General features: G+C 37.3%; 1 protein-coding gene across 1 annotated transcript; it reads right to left on the minus strand.

Moving 5' to 3' along the window:
• Positions 1-15,682: 15,682 nt before the first annotated feature.
• FABP7 (fatty acid binding protein 7) lies at positions 15,683-19,959 on the minus strand. Its single transcript, XM_039343539.1, has 4 exons — positions 19,599-19,959; positions 18,266-18,438; positions 17,091-17,192; positions 15,683-15,971 (listed from the first exon to the last, which is right to left on the minus strand). Exons 1-4 carry the CDS (start codon positions 19,669-19,671, stop codon positions 15,921-15,923), a joined length of 399 nt encoding a protein of 132 aa, XP_039199473.1. The 5' UTR covers positions 19,672-19,959; the 3' UTR covers positions 15,683-15,920.
• Between the last annotated feature and the right edge of the window lie 1,590 nt (positions 19,960-21,549).

Consider the following 21,549-nt stretch of genomic DNA (forward strand, 5'->3'; position numbering starts at 1 on the left):
GAAGGTCACAGAGAGCAAAGAAATCTCCTAAGTACCTAGAAGACTACATAACATTGCTGGCAAGGCAAAGGCCAGTAAACAGTGGGAGCACTGGGGAGCAAAATGTCATATAAAATAAATGTTGTATGTTGGTAGTAGTTTTAGCCCGGGGGAAAGGGGTGTTATGTCCCGAGCCTTTGCAAACGGCTCGGGCGTTTGCAGGCAGTCCCGGGCAGGTGCAAAGCTGCCCGGGACCAGACAGGCTGTCGCCAGCGCCGTGCGCATGCGCGGGTGCTGGCGCGGGAAAAGTAACCCATTTACCCGGGAGTTGCCTATATAAGAGGCTGCGAGGCGTTTGGGCGAGGCTGAAGCCATCTTCCTGTAAGCTGAACGCTGAATAAAAGAAACTGAGAACTCCAGCTGCTTCTCGTGTCTGTTTTCCCGCCAAGGACGCAACAGTCACAGTATTGGTTTGTTTTATAAATACCAAAACGTTTGGTATTAACTGAGTTCTGTAGAGCCAGCATACATATTATATGATTAGCCTTTATACACAGTACAATCTCTGTAGAACAAATATTGTGTTGAACAGAACTGGTTTATTACATAGTACTGTAGTCTTCATAAAATAAACTTGGATCATCACAACTCACAAAATAGAAGTCGCACTAATAAACTGCATACACTAAATTGATTTATCAGTCAAATAAACTTCCTCCTGCTATTAAAGCTGAAATCTCATAAGCTTTGGCAATAATGCACTGAAGTTTCTAGACTCCTTCATTTCTCCTATGAGATTTAAGGAGAAACTACTGAAGATCTCAGAATTAAAAAAAAAAAAAGAAGAAGAAGATGGAAAGGTTGAACAACTGTGCTTCATTAAATTTCAAGAACGATGTACTGATTAAGAAGTCATTACTGCCTGTTCTTCATAACTGAAGACAAGGGTCAAGTCCTTGAACAAGACAGGAACTTGCAAATCAGTTCAAGTCTTACTCTAATATTGGAAAAAAGGAAAAGACAGGAAGAAAAGAGGTAGTAAATATGTCTTTAAATAAAGAGTACAATTACCTCTGTATTTTTCCTACTCATACTGACTTCAGTGTAAAAGTAAAAATCTACTTCATGTATAAGCTCTGATTAAAATTGTTGGTTAGTAAGTACAAGTATACTGGCCAAATGTTTGCCTCAAAGTATATCTAAGAATATTCAGAATATTTACTTTTTATTTATTAAACTTGCACGTGAAAAGTTTTGAGCACCATCATATAGGCAGCTTAGGTTTGTTATTTATTTCCCTATGCGTTATACCTTGGGTAGTTTTCAAATAATTTGTGATACTATGTAGCCTGTTGACATTTTAAAAATATCATCAGTGTTTAGAATATGGATTGTACAGTAGTTATCTATATTTCAAGTCATGACTCCCATCAAATGAAATATTCAGACAGTAAGTTTGTGTTTGAAGGTTTGATATAAAATTTCTTAAGAAAAAAGCTACTAGAAAAACTTTGTATTTCTAATTTTTTTAAAAAAGTTTCTAGATATTTTTTCTAATGGAGGTATTATCTTCAACATTCCACATCTACTGTGTTAGTAGAGGCAGAATAGGAAGTCACCCACCTTCAAATAAAGTGGACTATTAAAGTTGGCTGCCCCAGATATAAATTCAACATTCTCTGTGAGAGTTTTATAAATGTGTGTGGATGTGGGTGTGCAGATATATATTTTGAATACATATGTTTTTCTTAATTATGTGGCGAGCAGGGAAAGGGAGGTAAGATGGGGAAAAGCTGAAGAATAATTTCTCTTCTTTTGTGCTAATTAGTTTCATATCAAATTTCTCATGCTCCACCACTGTACACTTGGATAGGCTTTTTAAAGGGATAGATTAATTTGGATAGTCTTGAAACAAGCCTTTTAGAAAATTTTAGATATGGCCTTGTCAAGCTTCCCCCTTTGTGTGAAACAACAGAGGAGAACAATGTGTCATCTTGAAAGCTGTATGCTGTGCTATTCCCGACTTGGTATGAGAAGTGGCCATTAGGAAGTTTCTTTTCCCTTTCCACCAGCCTTGTCCTTCTTAATTAACACTGAAACAATGGGGATTCAAAGCAGAAGCCCAATAACGATGCAAGCAGCAAAGATAAAAACAGAATATGTCTAGCTGGCTTGAGAACATTCCCTCTGACACATTAGACAATAAGAACCCATTAGTGTAGTTTGCTGTTGTCACTGAAATATAGGAAAAAAAGACTTGAGATTCGGGTACTCTAGTGTGTTGTTTTAGTGATAATTGCAAAGTGTACAAAAAGCTCTTCGTACTTCTACAAATAAAGCATAGCCAGCTCACTTGTTAAATACATTCTAGTACAGAGTTGTCAATAGAACAATGATTTCAAACATACAGCAGTGCAAAGATTAAGAGTATTAGGCCATTCTATTCCTGAGAATTAATTTCTTTAACATAATTTTAAATTCATCTACTAAGTATCCATGCCTGCCATTAAAGGCCTACAAAATGTTCAACACTGTGCATCTTACCCCAAATAATTACTTTAATTGAGAATTTGATCATGCCAACTGCAGCTCAGTCCACTGAAACACTATTAAATAGAGGTTTTCCATTTTTTATTGGAATTATGATGCACCATTCCTTTTAAATGTATTTCAGCAAGTAATTAAAGAATTTGACCATGAAGGAAGTTAATAGGTGGCAATACACTTCATTGGAATTGGGCCATAGATTTTAAGCAAATTGTTAAAATTTGTTACTGTTGGCAGCAAAGGCCATTTAGTCCTTTCGGTTGAAGAAAGATTTAGAAGAAATTGGAGATCATCAAATAGCATTTTATAATGAATTTTGTTATCTGTTTATTGTCTGTCGTTCTTACATTTTATAAATAAATGCAACATAACAAACTGATTTAATTCCTATTTCTAAATGCCAGATTGGTTTCTGCAAAGTTTTGGAAAAGTAAAATAAACCAGGAGTATTCTGGAGAAATTGCTTGGATAAAAATCTCACAAAAAAGCTTTGAGAACCCTGCAGTGCAAGACAACATAGCTCAAATTTGACCCATAATTTATTTGCTTTATTAATATAATTGGGTTACCTTGTAATTCAAGGTACATACTAAACTATAGAATATACACTCCTCTGAATTGTACAAGTAGTCGTCAACTTACGACTACAATTAAGCCCCAAATTTTTGTTGTTAAGCAAGACAGTTATTAAGTGAATTTTGCCCCATTTTACAACCCTTCTTGCCACAGTTAAGTGAATTGCTGCAGTTGTTAAGTTAGTAACAAGGTTGCTAAGTGAATTTGGCCTCCCCGTTAACTTTGCTTGTCAGAAGGTCACCAAAGGGGATCACATGATCCTGGGGCATAAATATGAACCAGTTGTTAAGTCTCTGAATTTTGATCATGTAACCATAGGGATGCTGCAATGGTCATAAATGTGAAAAATGGTCATAGGTCACTTTTTCCAGTGCCGTTGTAACTTCAAACAATCACTAAATGAACTGTTGTAAGTTGAGTATTATCTGTACTGATTGGAGTGGCATATAAGCCTTAATAATAGTGGGGTGAGGATGAGGATGGTGCTGTGTAGCAGACTGCAGTGAACAGTGGATGGCAAAAAAAATTACCACTGTTATTCTTTTGTGTATTTCATTCTCTTTTCACATACATTAAAATTAATTTGTTGTGAAAGCAGAAGGTAGGAAGTGGTGAACATACTATTAGTTTAGTATCATTTAAGGTCAATTGATAAATGCTGAAAAAAGTACAAATTCTTATTACTGAAATAAACATCACAAGTTATGAACTGCTATAGGTTAGAAAGATGATCTGCAGATAGATATTTCAAAAAATATTGAACTTCAGTTATTAACAACAAACAGCAAAATGAGTATAGCGAACAAATGATTAAAAATATCTATGTGTATATATACATTCATAAATATTTTGGGGGAAAATCTTGCTGAAATATGGCAACACATAATTTATGAAATCTAATGAGGAAATGAAGGAAGAACCAGACATCGTAAAACTCTTTAAGTGTGAAAGAAGGAAACATAATACTGAGGGGAGTGGGGGATCAAAATTCCTGTTAAATTCTAAAGACTTGAAACATCACCATGGATATGTATTTGATTAAAATATATGTTTTAAACCAGTGGTTCTTAACCTGGGCGATATTGCCCCTCAGGGGGCGATTTCATTTTTCAGGAGGGCGATGGAACAAAAGGGGGCGATGCGGGGGCGAAGGAATGAAAAGGGGGCAATATGGGGGCGATGGAGCGAGAAGTTTTGGGAGTTCTTTGGACAGTGAATCGCTGTATATCTGTCATACAAAAACATCAGATCGCTTGCTATTAGTGGATTGAATTGTGTTTTCAAATGTTCCTCTAGCTAGCTTCGGCACATATGTGAATACGCATCGCTTATATTCATGCGCATTGCGCAGCAGCCTCTACCCATACAGTGGCGTGCCATTGGCCAGAATGGGCAGTGATGGAAGGGGGAGCGCTTCTTTCAAAACATCACATGCTGAGTGGCTGTCCCCTGTGACGTCAGCTGTAATGTTGATGTCACAGTTTGAGTTTTCAGCTTCATTTTCTAATTTTTGTTGTGCTCTGTAAAACATTTTATGTGTCTCTTTGTATTGTACTTTTTTTAGCATGCACTCCAGTTTGATATTATATTTTCTTTCTGTCTTTTTAATGCTTTTTACAGTGTGCATGACTATATATACTTTCCTCAAATCTTAATTTAGTTTCAGAGTTTTCATCTTGAAATTCTTAGTTCCTGCATTGCGGTTTGTTCTTATGCCCTTTTTATATTTCTTTTTGCGTCTTAAATTTCACTTGTAATTCAATCATTAAATGTTACTGTTTTTCTTTTCGGGCATTTCACTTTCTTGCAATTGAATTTTGTTTTCAGTGGTCATTAAATTTAAGTGTCTTGAATAAATAAGATAATAATGAAATACATGTATCACGAAGTTTGGGAATAAAGTGCCGGGTGGCACCAACATTTTTCACACAGTTGAGATATGGGGAAAAGACTGGAAATAAACTATTTGTATCGATATGTCCTGATGACAATTTTAAAGAAAACAAAAAAAAGTGTTTGCATAAATTGAAGAATTATTTCCTATGTTGTGACTGAGAGGTTATGTTGGGGGAGGGGGGCAATGACAACTTCCTCACTGTCTCAAGGGGGCAATTTGGTCAAAAAGGTTAAGAACCACTGTTTTAAACTACTCTAAACTTTGATTGATGATTTACTTAGTATGGAGAACCATGTGACTTACCACAATCCAAATAATGAAAGTTACTAGAGAGCATAGAATAGCAGAACCACAAAGTATTTAGTAGAAAAGTTTGAGACAACTTTCAGTTACCAAGACTGTATCACACAGGTGATTGTGTTAATATGACATAATAAGTCATGGCTATCCTTAGCCAATTATCTGTGTCAGGCAAAGGATAACATGACTTCTATCTCCCATTCCATTTCTATCTCCCATTCCCATTCCATGTGCAGAGATCAAGTGGTTTAGCATAGACTCATACTTTTCTAGCCACAAAACAGCATGCCCCAGCATTCAAATAACAATTCACTAACTCAGGAGATCCTTTAGTTTGGAATATTGGATTACAAACTGTCAATATATGAATATCAATGATGAAAAAAATGATTACACTTGCATTGTAGTACCTTGAGGCAAACTCCAGCCTTCTGTTTTTGCATTGCAGCATCCTCTGCAAGTACATTACTCACTTGATTAACATTGCAACATATGTTTCATCTTTTGCTACTTATGTCTCTACCCCTGCGAACATCTGTCCCTGGGCAACACAAAATAGAGTAGTTGCCAAATACAGCTCCTGTTCTTTGCATTTTACCAGTATTTTCTGCCCCCCTTTCACCCATAAAGATAATCCCAAATCAAGCATCAGAGCCACACATACTTATTCCCTGAACAGGGAAACTTGTGACGTATCTGTCATGGGTAAAAGAAGAAGGGTGTCATGGAGGGAAGAACACTGAAGTTCATGATTTGCTTCTAAACCTACCCCAGGTATAATCACAAAAGACAAAATTCCTCTGACTCTCTTTAGTGCCTAAACATATTTTCATAGTTAAGAACCACCCACATGTGATAAAATGGAAACAGACTTTTTCTTCTGCCAATAGTATAACAAGAGTATATATGTTTTCAAGAAAAGATTGGACAACTATTGGTCAAGGATGGTATAAGGACTCCTGGCTTGGACAGGGGATTGGACTACAAGATCTCCAAGGTTCCTTCCAGCCCTATGATTCTATGTATGTGCAATATCACTTTATAATATTAGTCATGTGTGTATAGAAGGGCTTATACATGTACTTAAATGCTCAAATATGTATGAATATTTACGTAAAAAAGGAGACAGTATAGTGTTTCTAACCAATCTATTTATTATATGTATGAAGTATCCACATTATATGATTGAATACCAAATGGCTTATACATACAAATACATCCCTTTGCTTGTGTTTGTGTAAACATTCCTTCTCAGCCCTATGGATTGTCTGTGTCTTCCTCAGTTTTGGGTCCTCTGTGAAAGGCCTGAGAATTTGAAGGTTCTATCTGTTGATGATTAATCCCATGCAGGGACTTGTCTTGCCATGCCTCTTCCTCTGCTTGATCTTCTTCTCATGATTTCTGTTGCCTCAGGCACAGTCTCAGCAGCTCATATTAGGGTGCCATCTTGCTGATATACCTCTAGATGCTCTAGATTTCATTGAGGACATTGGTTTTGACACTCATCAAACCTTGCCTGCCCTTCTTATGGCTGCTGTACACTCTGCTGCTGACCTTGGGGTGGAAGCCTCCATACATTATGAGGATCTTCTGGGTTTTCACACTGGCAGCCCCCATGTCCTTCTTTAGCTAGCTCACTATACCAGGAGGGTATCTGATGACTGGCAGGATGTACATGTTGATGGCATGGATTTTGTTCTTCTCTTTGAACTGGCTCTTCAAGTCATGTCTTATCCTTTGATCGCATTTGGATGTTACTGTCTACTTTTCCTCATCATCATAGTTTCCATGTTGGATACCAAGATATTTATATTATATCTTAACTACTTTCCCTCTCTTGACTACCATCTGGCCACAGTTTTCCAGTCTGAATGGCATCCCAATATCTCACTGTAAATTTGTGCCAGACGGATCAGGGAGTAAATGTCTTGTTTACTCATAGCATGTATTTTGATGTTATCCATGAAAAGAAGGTGGCTGATGTCAGTTCCAGACTTGAATTATAGCTATATCCAATCCTTGTAATTATCTGATTGAGAGAGTCCAAACCTATGCAGAACTGCATCAGGGAAAGTGCATCACTTTGGTATATGCTGCACGGCCTTTTGTGAGCTGTCCTGAATTGACTTCTACAGTTATCTTCTACAGTCTCACTGAGTTCTTGAGGAAGGTGCTTAGTCACTTCTTTATTTTGTACACCACCAGGCATTCACAGATCCAGGTGTTTGGCATTGAGTAGCAGGGTCTTCTATAGTCAATTCATGTTGTACTCAGATTGGTCTGTCTACATCTTGAGCCTTAGGTGACTCTATTTTTGGACCTCTGGTATTGTTCCCAATGCCCTTCTGAGCTGTGTTCATGTACTGGCACATGTGGTCCTGTAGCTTGGTGGCTATGTTGCCTGATAAAACTTTCCATGTTTTAGGGAGACAGGTTATTGGTGCTGTTGGATGGAGCTGTTCCCTTGTGATTAGCACTGTGTTTCCTTAGGTCAGTCAGTCTGGTAGGAGCCTACTGCTAGCAACTGGTTCATCTGGGCTGCTAGGTGTTCATAGCAATAGCACTTAGGTTTATATACCACTTCACAGTGCTTTACAGCCCTCTCTAAGTGTCTGCATATTGCCCCCCAAAATCTGGGTCTTCATATTACTGGCCTCGAAAGGATGGAAGGCTGAGTTAACCTTGAGCCAGTGAGAGTCAAATTGCTGGCAGTCAGCAGAATTAGCCTGCAATACTGTACTGCATTCTAACCATTGTGCTACCACAGCTCTTATCATGCACTGCTGTTAGTTTTTTTATCCAGTAGCTGTGGAACATGTCCAGGCCAGGTGCTGTCCAGCCCTTCATATTTTTGACCTGCTGTTGGATGTCTGCTATGGTAGTGACTCGTTCCTGTTCTGGGAAATGGATGTGGTCTGTTCTCAAGGCACTTTGCAGCCACTTTGCACTGGTGTGGTGTGTCTTCTCTTTTTCCCAATACTGCTCAATTTCTGCTGTTGGTGGCTCTGCTGTTAATATGTTGTAGCACTATAGTTGGTAGTGCACATTGGATGGATCTTTGGAGAACAGGGCATTTATCGTCTTGTCATCTGCTTTTCTAGATTATCTCCTTAGCCTTGTACCTCATGTTTTGACCTTTTGTTTAACAGTCTTGAGGGCCTCAGATGGAGTCAGATTCTTGTGTTTTTTTCAATAGCCAAGTGTTATCCTTAATCTCTACACCCTTTACCAGCTGGCTAACCTCTCTCCAAGTTGCCTTGCTCTTAGCTTCTAATCTCATTTCCCAGGGGAAGCTTGTGTATGCTGTTGTTCTTCTTGATCGTGTAGCCAACTATCTACAAGATTAATTTATGGTGGCAATAGGAATGGTCATGAGGCAATCATTTGACATTTACTAACATTCTATCTGATAGTATTTGTCTATTGAGCCTTGGCAATCAATCCTGAGAGTGATTGTAGCTAGCTCTTATGCCTCATATCAGCTGCTATGCTTTGTAATATAGGGGATAGCAGTGATGTTCCAGTTTCAAATGCTAGCTGCCCATCCAGCTTTTCATCTGATCTTCTTGAATCTGTCTCAAGTTGTTAGAGCAGCTTCCTTTTCATCATGTTGAAATTTTGGGTAACTAGCTATTTCTCAGGTAGTGTGAATATAGGTCTTCTATCCATCCATAATTTCCTAATACATTTCATTTATCCCCTCTCATTAGGTCTTCTGTTGTATTAGCATTCCATCAATTCCAAATTGTCTTGTCTCATCCATATATGGTTTGTTCCAGTAGCCCACTTGTCATCTGATTGTCCTGGTTCCCCAACATCTGATGTGGACCTTATAAATTCAGGTGACATGCTGGCATGACTCTTGTAGTTTGTGTAATCTTGTATTGGAGGTAGGCAGGTAAAACATTGGGAGGTCTTTGTCCAAGGACCTCTACTAGTAAGAGCCATTTTACCTTGGTCTCCTGCATCAAAAACCAGTGTGTGTGTGTGTGTGTGTGTGTGTGTGTGTGTGTAATATCCTTTATGTGCATCTATGTATGTATATCTGGTAAGACCTAAATACAGAAGAAAAGCAATTTAGAATTGCTTTCCTGGAATCTGGAATGAATGAAAAGTTGGAAAGGCAAAAGGAATTATCCAGTGAAGGTAATAACAGTTTGCTGTTCAGAGTGAATACTTTGTAAGCTTTGCCAACATTTCTTAGTCTGAACAAGATTTTCTTAAGACAATTTAGGGTCAAATCTGCCTCACCAGAAAACAAGAGTGGCTTAAGGGTGTAATTTGGATCATACGCCAGTATTATCCTCTATACCAGTGGTTCTCAACCTTTTTAATGCCGCGACCCCCAACCGGTCATAAGTTGAGGACTACTCAACAGGTCGTAAGTCGAGGTACTCAACTGGTGCAGCACCGTTTGCAGAATGAGACTTTTGGCGGGCTCAGCAGGGCAGAGACAGCCTGGACAATTCCTATTGGCTTTTGAAAGCCAATAGAATTAGACTTTATTCAAGAGAGTCTATTCTATTGGCTTTCAAAAGCCAATAGAATAAAAGGGAGTAGCATAGCTAAGGAAAAGGGGGAAAAATGGCGGACTGCGTTGTTTGGCAACCCCCGTGAAATAGTCGTTCGACTCCAAATGGGGTCCCGACCCACAGGTTGAGAACCACTGCTCTATACATACATGCACACAGTTCAAAGTTATAAATTTGTCATAGATTTACAGATCTGGAATAAGCTTTGTCAATAAAAATATAATATTCTTGAAAATTCAAAGGAACTATTTATATAATCTAAATTACTACTAAGATCACAATTTTTCCAGCCAGCACATCTACATTTAAAATAATAAAATACTTACTAACTCAGTTTTATACCAATCACTTCAACTCCACACACAGGCAGCTGTGGGTAGAGGCATCAATTTCAGAAAGGTGACAGAGCATTGTGGTGCCAGTTTTATCCTTTTTTGGCCTTTGGCTAAGATCAAGTGTCCATGTATCAACATCCATGCACACGGAAAAGGGTCAAACTCACATTGTGATGTCCCATCTGTCATCTTGAAGATTTTGACTCCCCACCTATACTTCCTCTGTAGGTACAGTATTTCTGTTTCCATGGTTTCGCCTGCTAAATTTCTTCTAGGTGATGTCACTTTTACAGTTGTAGAACACCTGCTGATAAATGAAAGTTGGAGAAAGTTGTGATAAAATTGATGACGTTTCCAAGTTCATTCATAGCCTAAATATACTCTGATTGCTGCAATTCAAGATTTTTTCATATCTTGTATAAATGTCCATGTTATAGTGTCTCTTCTTTGTTTTACATGGATTTAGTGTCGAAGCATAAATCATTCATCCTAATGAATGGTTAGCAATAAGTACTCTTCTGCCATTCTTTTTAATGCATATATTTGAACTGACAGATCAATAAAGTTTTATTGGACAGCAGCTGTGTGCCAAATGAAGAATGAAGTTAGAGTTGTTGGGTAAATAATATTTCATTTCAAGTATGTGTTTAATGTGTATGAAGAATACAATACCAGAATGTATTGTCATAAAGTTATCATTTAAATCAGTCAGTATTGGGCATTTATTTTCTCCCTTCCCATCTTGATCCTGATTGTCTTTTGCTTTTATTTGGACGCTCCATAAATTAGTTGCCATGGAAATTAACACCACTCAAATGATGGCTTTCTCCATGGAGATGAAGTCAGCAACTTGTTCTCACATCCCTGGGAATAGCAGGCCTGGGAAAGACAGTCATCCGCTTTGAGTCTTCAACCCAGACAGCAGTGATGTGAGCTGTATTAATGGATTAAAAACACAATGTGTTTTACTATAGGCACAAAACCTTACAAGCACTGGAGAGGAGTATAATAAGGTTACACAAATGAGCCAGAGTCTTGCAGAGATTCACACACATACATCAAGATTCCGCATTTGGAAGAGTACAGCAATTTGTCAGAACTAGTACTGGCAGAGCTTTCTGTATTAGGTCTGGTTTAAAAGCTACTTTGTGGGGATCCTAGCATTGGTCTCATTATACTTTCCCATTACACCAGTAAAATTTGCACCTAATGTATCCTAGGATCAGATCTAGCATAGGTTTAGAAGTTGAGGAATTTGAAAATATCTGCATAGTATTCTAGGTCTATGTAGGTATTTCTGCGGAAATGATGCACGGAATATCCAAAAGGTTCTTCACTCTGTTCTCAGTGCATGAATGCTTCATTTTTATGTTTCACTTCTGAAGGTTGAGTATTTTTCATAGTAAATCCCTGTAAGACAAGTACATTATTTCAGTACTACAGGTATGCAGCTGAATGGCTTTCCAAAGATAACAAAGAGACATCGTAATAGAGGTGACATTTCCCTTGGCCTACAATAATTTATGCTTAATTACTACATACACTATGCAATTAACTGTGTATGGTACAGATTATTTGTGTAACAGGAAGCTTAAATAATTTAATTATCTTCTTAATTAGTAGATCAATCCTACACAGCTATGTTGAAGAGAAAATGCATTGTATTATATCAGCAGAAATATTGTTATAAATTATGTTATATGCCAGTTCAACTAGAAGGGAGGACAACACAAACCACCAAGAAGACTGAAAAAATAAAATTAAAATATATTTGACAACCCAACCCAAACTACAACCCAAAAGTTGCTAACCCAAGACTGCCAGACAATATTATTTTCACTGACAAATAGAAAAAGTCAAGGTGTTTAGGACAATACTTGGTGTGCCTCCAGCAACTTGCAACACATAACATGTAAAATGATGCCACAACAGCCCCAATTTACCAGCCCTACTGGCACAACTAGGAAAAACCCTGCCGTAGTTGAATCTATGCCTACTTTTCAGTTCCATACCGAAGGAAGTAAAACCTATGCAAGACAATATCCTTATGTACATACCCTTGGGGGAGGCTTGCAGAGAGCAGACTTTTGGGACAGAGGCCCAGAGTCTAGACAAGTAGCCAAAAGGGAGAAGCTATGAAACTCAGTACAAGAAATCATGGCCAGACCTCAGCATCAAGAGACTCTGTTGTCCCACTGAATGGGCTATGAGCTTAAGCTTCACTCACTTTTTGCAGGTTTGGCAAGAACAAGTCATGTCAAGAAGAGAACTAACAATGTTCCTGGGGTTTAAAACCCCTCTGCAAATTCAACAATACAGGAAGCGGCATCCATTCAGTCACAGCAGTAAATAAGAAGTGCATATATTTCCTTGCTGTCCACTGCCCCCAACCTATACACCAAGTCTGGGTGATAAATTCTGAAAGAACAACCATCGCAAAAGCGCCATAGCCAGGTAGGAGAAAAGCATATTCTGGATATATGAGTTGTAGTTCTGAATCCAGTATACAAGCCCTTGCTAACAGTCATGTTGAAGGTCCTTCCCATCCAAACATAGCTTAATCAATAAGAAATATGGCACCAGCTAATACCCTAGCTGCTATCTAGGCCAGCCAATCCTAGTGCTCTTCCTATAGTTATAGGCTAACATTAAAATTGATCCGTTTATTAAAATTAGCAATGCAACACTATGAACCTATTGTTTCATCCATTAAAATAATGACAACAAAGAGCGTTGCCATGCCTTAATAACTAACACATTTATAATATCCTAAATTTTTGTAGTTCTTAAGCCACTTCATCAGTTTTACAGGGGATTGTTCTCATAGAGAGAAATATAGAGCTTTTATTTTCTGAAGTGAGATTCTCATTGGGACCCACAGTGAATCGCATTGTTCCAGAACCAGATGAGGCTAATTGGCACATCTTAAAGGGCCAAATACTGTTTCAACTGAATCTTTGGTCTGCTCCTCTATCTTGATGGCATTGTGAATTGCAAAATCCTGCCATCAAAGAATGTTTTCCAAAATTGATTTCTGGTATTAATTATAGATCATAAAATTATGAATGGTTGCTTCCAGTACATAATGTAATAAGTGTATGTGATTCATGATCACATGAAAGAAGAAAACACAAACCAGTATTAAGAAAAAAGGTAAAGGAGTCCCTACAGATTTTACCCTGCTACTCGTTGCCGACTATAGGGGACAGTGCTCATCTCCATTTCAAGACCATTGGGCCAGCGCTGTCCAAAGACATTTCCACAATTATGTGGCCAGCATGACATCACAGAGCACTGTTACCTTTCCACTAAAGTTGTACCTGTTTATCCACTTGCTTTTGTAAGCTTTCCAATTGCTAGGTTGGTAGGAGCTGGGATGAGGACAGGAGCTCACCTGATTGCGTGGAGCTCAGGTCTCGAACCTGGGCTGCTGGCTTTCCAGCCAACAAGCTCAGTGTCTTATCCTCTGAGCCACCGTGCCACCCTACAAACCAATATGCGTTGAGAAAAACATATAGTCTTCTCCGGCATCACTGCTACATTACAGACGTAAAGATAAAGAGGGCATCTTGCTTTCCATAAACCTTGCTCAATTGTAGCCTTTGAATACCAATTAACTGCATGCAAAATCACCAAACATTTTATTAGAAGTAAGAAATAGTGTTGATTTCTTTGTTTCTTTCCTATATTAGGAATTACTTTCATATAACTGAACATCATATAAACTTCAGCATGAATTCAATAAAAATGTGTGGTGTTCAGTGTTGAGTGCTTTGTTTAGTTATGGCACTTTTCACTTATATTAAGCATTTAAAAGTTCAGTGAAAAATGATGTTGGCATCACTTGGATTTAAAAATAAAACAACAAATCCTTATGTGGGTATTTAAATGAAAGCACCACTTAAACAATTCTAAGTTGACATAATCACATGTGTGCTGTGAGTTTGGGACCATGAACACTTATGCCTGCTAAGAAACTGCCTCCACCTGTACCTGGTCTGTTAAAAGCTTTGATAATGTCATCATGCAAATAATGCAATTATGTAATTTGCATCAATTGCCTGATGTCTCATGCAGGTACATTAATCTGGATCATTTGTGCGATAAATCATGAGGTGCCTGTCATTTGCAGATCACTTTTTCTCTCTTCTGAATACTCAGGTCAGAGAAATAATTTCCCCTTGTAAATTGAGCATGTTTCAAAATTGCTTTGGACAGTTCCCTTTGGACACTGTATGTAAGTTCTGTATATGCTGTTTTCTTTCACGTATGAGGAACAGCAATTGTTAGTTTGGGGCTAACAGAACTCAATGTTCTCTTGTCTGAGGAGAAGGATTTGCTCTCCATGGGCTGAAATTAGTTGGGTGCCCATTCCATGAGTCCTCTTGCTTTTGTCTACCCAATTCATTTCCCCCATTGCATTAAACATGCCAAGAAAAAGAAGTTTGAAGAAGCCCTGTTTCTGAAGAATTAAAGCAGTGGAACACAAGCCTTTCCATCTAATAACAGTTTATTAACTAATTATGGTGTAAGCTTCCATGGGTTATGAAATTTTACAAAACACATATTAAACTTTACCTCCACACATATTGTTTCTGGAAACACATTTCCAGCATAAAGATTGGAGAGTCCATGAATTGCAATTAATCAGGAGATGAGAGGAAGTGTTAGAGGGAGACAGCAGGCTGTTCCTAAGAATTAGGAAGAGAGAAAAGTAGAAGTAAACTGAGTGGAAGGATTGATATCTGTATGTATCATTGAAACCATGTCTCTTTGTGAGAGAACGTGCAAGTCTATGACAGATAACCGGAGGGGAGAGATTTAGCCAAATTTTTGTCTACTATTGCAAACTATTAAAGTAAAGCACTTATTTACTAAAACTGTTTTTAAAGGACCACTATACACTTAGTATTAAGCCAGGGTATTTTGGCTCTATTTGGCTTTGATTTTATAAAATCAACCAAAGAGGCAACCAAACAGAACAGATACAGACCCCAACAGATAGTTAAGGCTACAGAAAGAACATGCAAGCAGCCTGCCTTCCACTGAAGACCTGTATATTACATGAGTTAGAAGGAGGGCTGAGAAAATATCTGGAGACCCCTCACATCCTGAACATAAACTGTTTCAACTCCTCCCCTCAGGACGGCGTTAAAGGGCATTGCAGACCAAAGCAACTAGACACAGGGACAGTTTTTTTCTCCTCAAGCCATCACTCTGCTGAACACCTAATTCTCACAGTGCCATCTACTGTCTATGTGTATTTGCCCACGTAGTATGGCTGCAGCATTATTATTTATCCTTTTTATCTTTCTTACTCCTCCCTCTTATTGGGATGATGATGATGATGATGATGATGATGATGATGATGATTCTGCATGTGCACTGAGAGCTTCTGCACCGGAGACAAATTCCTTGTGTGCCTAATCACACTTGGCAAATAAAGTATTCAATTCAATTCAATTCAACTCAACTCAACTCAACTCAATTCAAGTATTCAATAATGTCAGGATACCTTTTGTTGTAAAAGGAGACATTTCAAGATTTTATTGCAAAGTTTATTTGTAGTGATTTACAAAGTAAAATGTTTCCAAGTTGATAGCATAGAGGTTTTTTTAAACAACAACAACAACAAAGTAGCACTTGGTGTTCTTTCCATATCAGCAATGCAATTTTTACTTCAAAGATGGCTTCTAAAGACAGGTCTTCTTCCATCCAGAAATATTAATACCCCGGACAATAAGCTGACGGATGTTATGCTTTTTCATATTGGCGTACAGCAACAATATCACCAAAGGTGAGAGTCTGCAAGTTCAGTGAGTACAAACAAAGACAATTTACAACAAATATAGACTGTTGAGCATAATTGTGCAGAGATAAATGAATCATGTGGTCTTTGACAAGACACTGGGGCAAAAGCTAGATGTTCTTGAAATATCTGAATCTGTTACATTTCTGCAATATCATAATAGAAGACAATTTATCCAAACATAGCAAGCAAATGACCCAGTGCTATTTCAGTTCTTCATGCTTTTGCTGCATGAATTAACTTGAAATTTTCATATCGATGTAGAGAAATTGTAAATAACAGTGAACACAAATGAAAGATTTTAACACAAGTTGGTGTGGGGAGACCCTCCCTATGCAATTTGTGTTCATGCTTATTCCCTTATGTTCAATTTTCAGCCTTGCATAACGAAGTTATATTTGCATAATATATTCTAGTCAACCAGTCAGAACTGTGCTTGCTTCTTTTATGTGTTAATGTGCTATTCATAAGTCACATTTCATTCTTGTTTATTGCAGCCCTATTTATACTTGTTACAGATTTCCCTTACAAATATCATAGTCAGCTAGTCCATTAATAAATACATTACAAGATTATCAGGTATGTTACATTTTTTGAAATAATTGAATTGGCTCTAGATTGCAATAATGGATGGTTGGTTAATGAAGAAAAAAGTACTTTATAATGCAGGAATTTCTCTAAATCAATCATGTTTCCATTTTAAAAAATGCCGTTTCCAAACAAAACTAAAGAAAAAACATGAAAGAGGTCAATTTTTTAAGTCCATGGAAGTATCTTAACACATCTTGTTGGAAAAAAAAAAGATATTTTCTTTTTAATGTCATATTTCTGCAATATGAGACTCTGGGAGAGAATTCAGTTGCTTTAATCTCTGTCAACATTGAAGTGATATGATTGTATTAAAATATCACTATATATTAGAAATATCACTATATATGACAAATATCACATGTTTTGTAATTAACAATAGAGCTACAAAAAGTAATGGGACTGGGTATGTTTTTAGAAGTTATAATTGATCAGTACTTAGGTATGGAAAGGAGGACCCTGTGATAATATCTATGCCATAGTAAACCTTCAGGAGCCTTTTTAACTTTAATTTTTTTTTTACTTACCATGACCATTTTACCATCTTTAATTTCTCTAACAAAGTTTGTTTCCTTGCCATCCCATTTTTGTACGTGAACCAATTTATCACCATCCATGCTCACAACTGACTGTGGAAATAGATGGAAAGTGTCATAAAAATTGCCCAAACAATTCATTCATCTTTAACAGTTAAACTTGAAAATCTTTATCTGAAGGAGAGTTACAAAATACTTCAGTTTTTGAATGATGAAGCACCACTAGGGGCATATGCTGCAGTGGTCTGAAAATTCTTGGTGATTTCTGTTGCTGCTTGATCAAAGCCTTGTAACTCACATTAAAAGAGGTGGGATTAAACTACACAATCACAGTGCCATCTGAACTTTTTGGTGCCCTTTGGACCACTAGTTTCAAAGAAATGAATTTGTTAGTAAGATATTTTTAGCAGATCACTTATAAAAATGAACATGAAAACTACCGTATATGCCAGCATATAAGGCGACTTCTGCAAGCGCTAAAATCGACGCCAAAGACGGGGGTCGTCTTATACGCCGGGTCGCCTTGTACGCCGGCATATACGGTAAACAAATTCTTCTTCTGTGTGCAATTGTATGCCTGTTCGTATTAAAGGTGTATTTAGCATGCATTTCAGTTAACAGACTTCAGCTTTAAAACATTTTCAGTTTAAGACATAGGATTAAGTAGTGCCTCAAATAGGAACCAAAACAGAACTTCTAGTGAGATTAAAAAGCCAGTCTGGAACAGAACCTAGCAAATTTTGAACCTTTCAGGAATCCCAATAAAATAAGGCATAATGGCAACAAGTATGAGATTCAGAGGTGAAGTGTATTTTCTCTCATGCCCTTGGAAGTCTCCTGATAAGCAGAGCAGGTGGTTTGCCACTGTTAAAGCCTCAGCAAAAAATAATACAAACATACAATCATTAAAGTATCTTCAATTATATTTTATTGATCTTTCATAGTTTGAAAATATATGCTTAGCATCATAACTTAAATTGCAAAGCAAGTTGATGAATCTTTTTATCTTTCTCTTACATCAGTGTAGGTTACACTGAAATTAAGCTGTAATGTTTCTTTAAGAACTTCTTATCTTTGTTTTAGACTAAAGATATCTTTCTGCATTCAAAATCTCTTGCTGCCAACTCTGAAAAATAATAAAATAAGGCTGTTTTTTTCTTACTTACTTTGCAATTCCTGTCATCTGCAGTAACTTCATCAAATTCTTCTCCAAGATTGAAATTTATTTCTGTGTTCTTGAAAGTACTCTGTGTTCGAATAACCATTTTGCCACCTTCCTGGCTGATGATCACAGTTGGTTTGGTAACATTCCCCACTTGACGAGTAGCAAAGCCAATTCCTTTAATATATAAAATAAATTAAAAAACCAGAAACATCCATTTTATGTTGTTGGAGTTCCTAAATAAAAAAGAAGCAATCTGTCTGAAGGCACCAAACCAAAACAGCACTTGTTGCTGTTAAATCAAGAACAATTCTTTGTAACAAAAGTAGTAATGATCTAGTTACAATTCTAAGCAGAGCTGAATAGAAGACTCCAAGGTACTCAGCCAAATGTATTTCTGAATGTACAAATAAAATGACAATACGTGAACTTTATTTTTGACATAGCTCTTCTATTTCAATGAACTTGCACTTTTCTTTGTCAAAAAAACCCCCTGTTCTTTTCAATATTATTTGACTTCACCAAATTAGTGATGCAAGAATATGGAGTGATGAATATGAGAATATGGAGTGATGCAAATTATTACTTTAGGTTCTTGGCAGAAGATTTATGTTTATTCAGATTGTTTTAATTTAAACAACCTATATTTGTAAATGGATTTGTTATTGTGCTGAATACCACTTATTTCCCATATATTCTAGAGATGTACAAAACATATCATACACAGACCTGGGCAAAATACTTTTTCAGTTCTCCCTCTTCCCCACCCTCCAATCTATTTTCTACAAACAGACAAGTAACAAACCCCATGCAATCCATTTTTCTTACATTGAAAGAGAAATTAGCTTTCCAACTTGGTTACACTCACATATTTAAAATCTAACAAATCTATCGATTCATTGAATTTAATGGAACATTACAAAAAATCTTTGAAATAAATATTCTTATACTGTAATCATGTATTTGACTAACATGCATTTTTACAATATATATCCTCCCATTTTAGTTTTGTTACCAGAATCAATTTCAGTCCAGACCTTAGTCTGGTTTAACTAAGATGAAGATTAGCTCATGCTAATCTAAATAATAGTACACAGTTCACTGAACCACACACACACACACACACACACACACACACACACACACAAACATGTGGTTCACATGCTTAAAAATCATTATGTTTCAGTTCCAAGTACCGTTTAGCATGATTTTACTCCAGTGAGTTCATTCTTTGCAAAATCCAAACTCTGTAATCTTTACACCACCCTGAAAGAAATATAAGTTAAAAAAAAAAAAAGAATCCATTGATGATTTTATATGCTGCTGCTTCTACATACCTAATGCTTTCATGTACTCATCAAAGTTTTGGCTGTCAATCAGCTTCCAAGTAGCACAAAATGCCTCAACCATCTTAACTGTGGGGTGAGTGAGAGAAAGAGACAAAAGCTGCTATGATAGCAACTGCTACTCTCCCTAAAACTCGGTTTAAATCCTGCACAGTTACTCCTGCTCAGCTTCCACACTGAGGGAACATCCAATGAAACTGAAAACAATTTAAACTGTTGCCTCCTCCTGGATTTTCCCATTACTCCTTTGAGGTGGGACGGGGTGGGGAGTGAAAGCTGGTGGGAAGGTTGATATTCAGCTGATGATTGGATCAGGCCACTGGGTCAACAGAGCTGGTTGGACTAGCCATCCTATTGAGCCTGGGAAACGTGAGGGAGAGAGAAGAAAAGGGTTTTCTGCAAACGAGAGGAATGCCAAATGATGTGAGAGTCTTTTAAGTCCTGTCTGAAAACTTGGCAAGGGATATTGTAGCCTCGGAATGGGAGTTGCACAATAAGATAATCAGATGCATTTCCGCTGACACTCTATGCGGGTGACAATTTTAAAAGAATGCTGGATGCTGTTGGAAAGAAAAGCAAAAGTTATTGGATTTTAGACTGGACCCTTTAATGCTAGAATAAAAGAATTTGTATTACAAAACTATAACTAATGCAGTCATAGTTTCTTGCTTATCCCCTTGTTATATTTAGTATTTTTTTGGTTATCCTGTTATAGTCAATCAATATTTTTCAGGTTTTTTTGAATATTCAATATTTTTGCCAAATAAGTTTTTGGGGAAAGAGTGGAAGTAAAATATAACTTAGTTTGAGTTTTTTTAAAAAATTTCCTATGACTAGAGTTTATTTTTTAAAAAACGTATTCAGAAATCTTCCTCCCTGTCCATCTTCTCCCTTGATGGAAATCAATAAAGTATAATCACTAAAACCTGTTCACAGGATCATTTACAAAGACATAGTTTTGTCAAGGACAAGGAAGGTTGTCCTTCAATGCAGTATGTCAGCTGAACATTGTTACCACAAAGGACTCGACAACATGTTTCTTCTTTGAAGCATACTGAAAATGTGTGATGGCTTAACAAAGAGCTTTCCCCCAAACTCATTTGTAGATACTGAAATGAAATAGCGTCTAGTAGTACTATTACATCTAGTAAACTCTTCAGCCAAAGGAACCCAAGACAACTGGTGATATGTTTTTACTTAACAAACTGTCATGTAATGGATTAAATACAGCAGTGAAACAACTTTTTGGGGGGGAAACTCCCAGCTTAACATAGAAAGAAAGGAAACAGAAGCATAAAAGAAAAGGAAGACTGAACACAGGGAGTCTAACCTGTTATCCTAAAACAGGAGTCTCCAACCTTGGCAACTTTAAGACTTGTGGACTTCAACTCCCATAACTGCTGGCTAGGGAATTCTAGGAATTGAAGTCCAAGGTTGGACACCCTTGTCTTAAAATGTCTGTAAAATAATGCATTAGCAATAGCAATAGCACTTATATGCCACTTCATAGTGCTTTACAGCCCTCTCTGAGTGGTTTACAGAGTCAGCACATTGCTCCCCAAAATCTGGGTCTTTATTTTACCAATCTTGGAAAGATGGAAGGCTGAGTCAACCTTGAGCCCCAATCAGGATCAAACTATACCACAATCTAACCACTGTGCCACCACAGCTCCTAAATACAGATATTAAATAAACACTATCCATTAAATAGGGATAGTAAGGAAAGCAAAGTAGATGTCATAAGGCACAAAGACAATTATGGTATAATAGACATTATACAGCATGATGGGATGAATGCCACCAGCAGAGACTGTGTTTGATGGATACACCTTGTTTTAAAGGGATAGGCAACCCCAGTGAGGAAATGGCGTAACAATGCATCAGACAGGAAGGTGGCGGAGAGAGTGGTGAGGATGGCAGAAAAGATTATTGGCAGTTCCCT

This window comes from Crotalus tigris, unplaced genomic scaffold, assembly GCF_016545835.1.
Source record: "Crotalus tigris isolate CLP2741 ecotype Arizona unplaced genomic scaffold, ASM1654583v1 scf7180000017861.769447, whole genome shotgun sequence".
Lineage (NCBI taxonomy): Eukaryota > Metazoa > Chordata > Lepidosauria > Squamata > Viperidae > Crotalus > Crotalus tigris.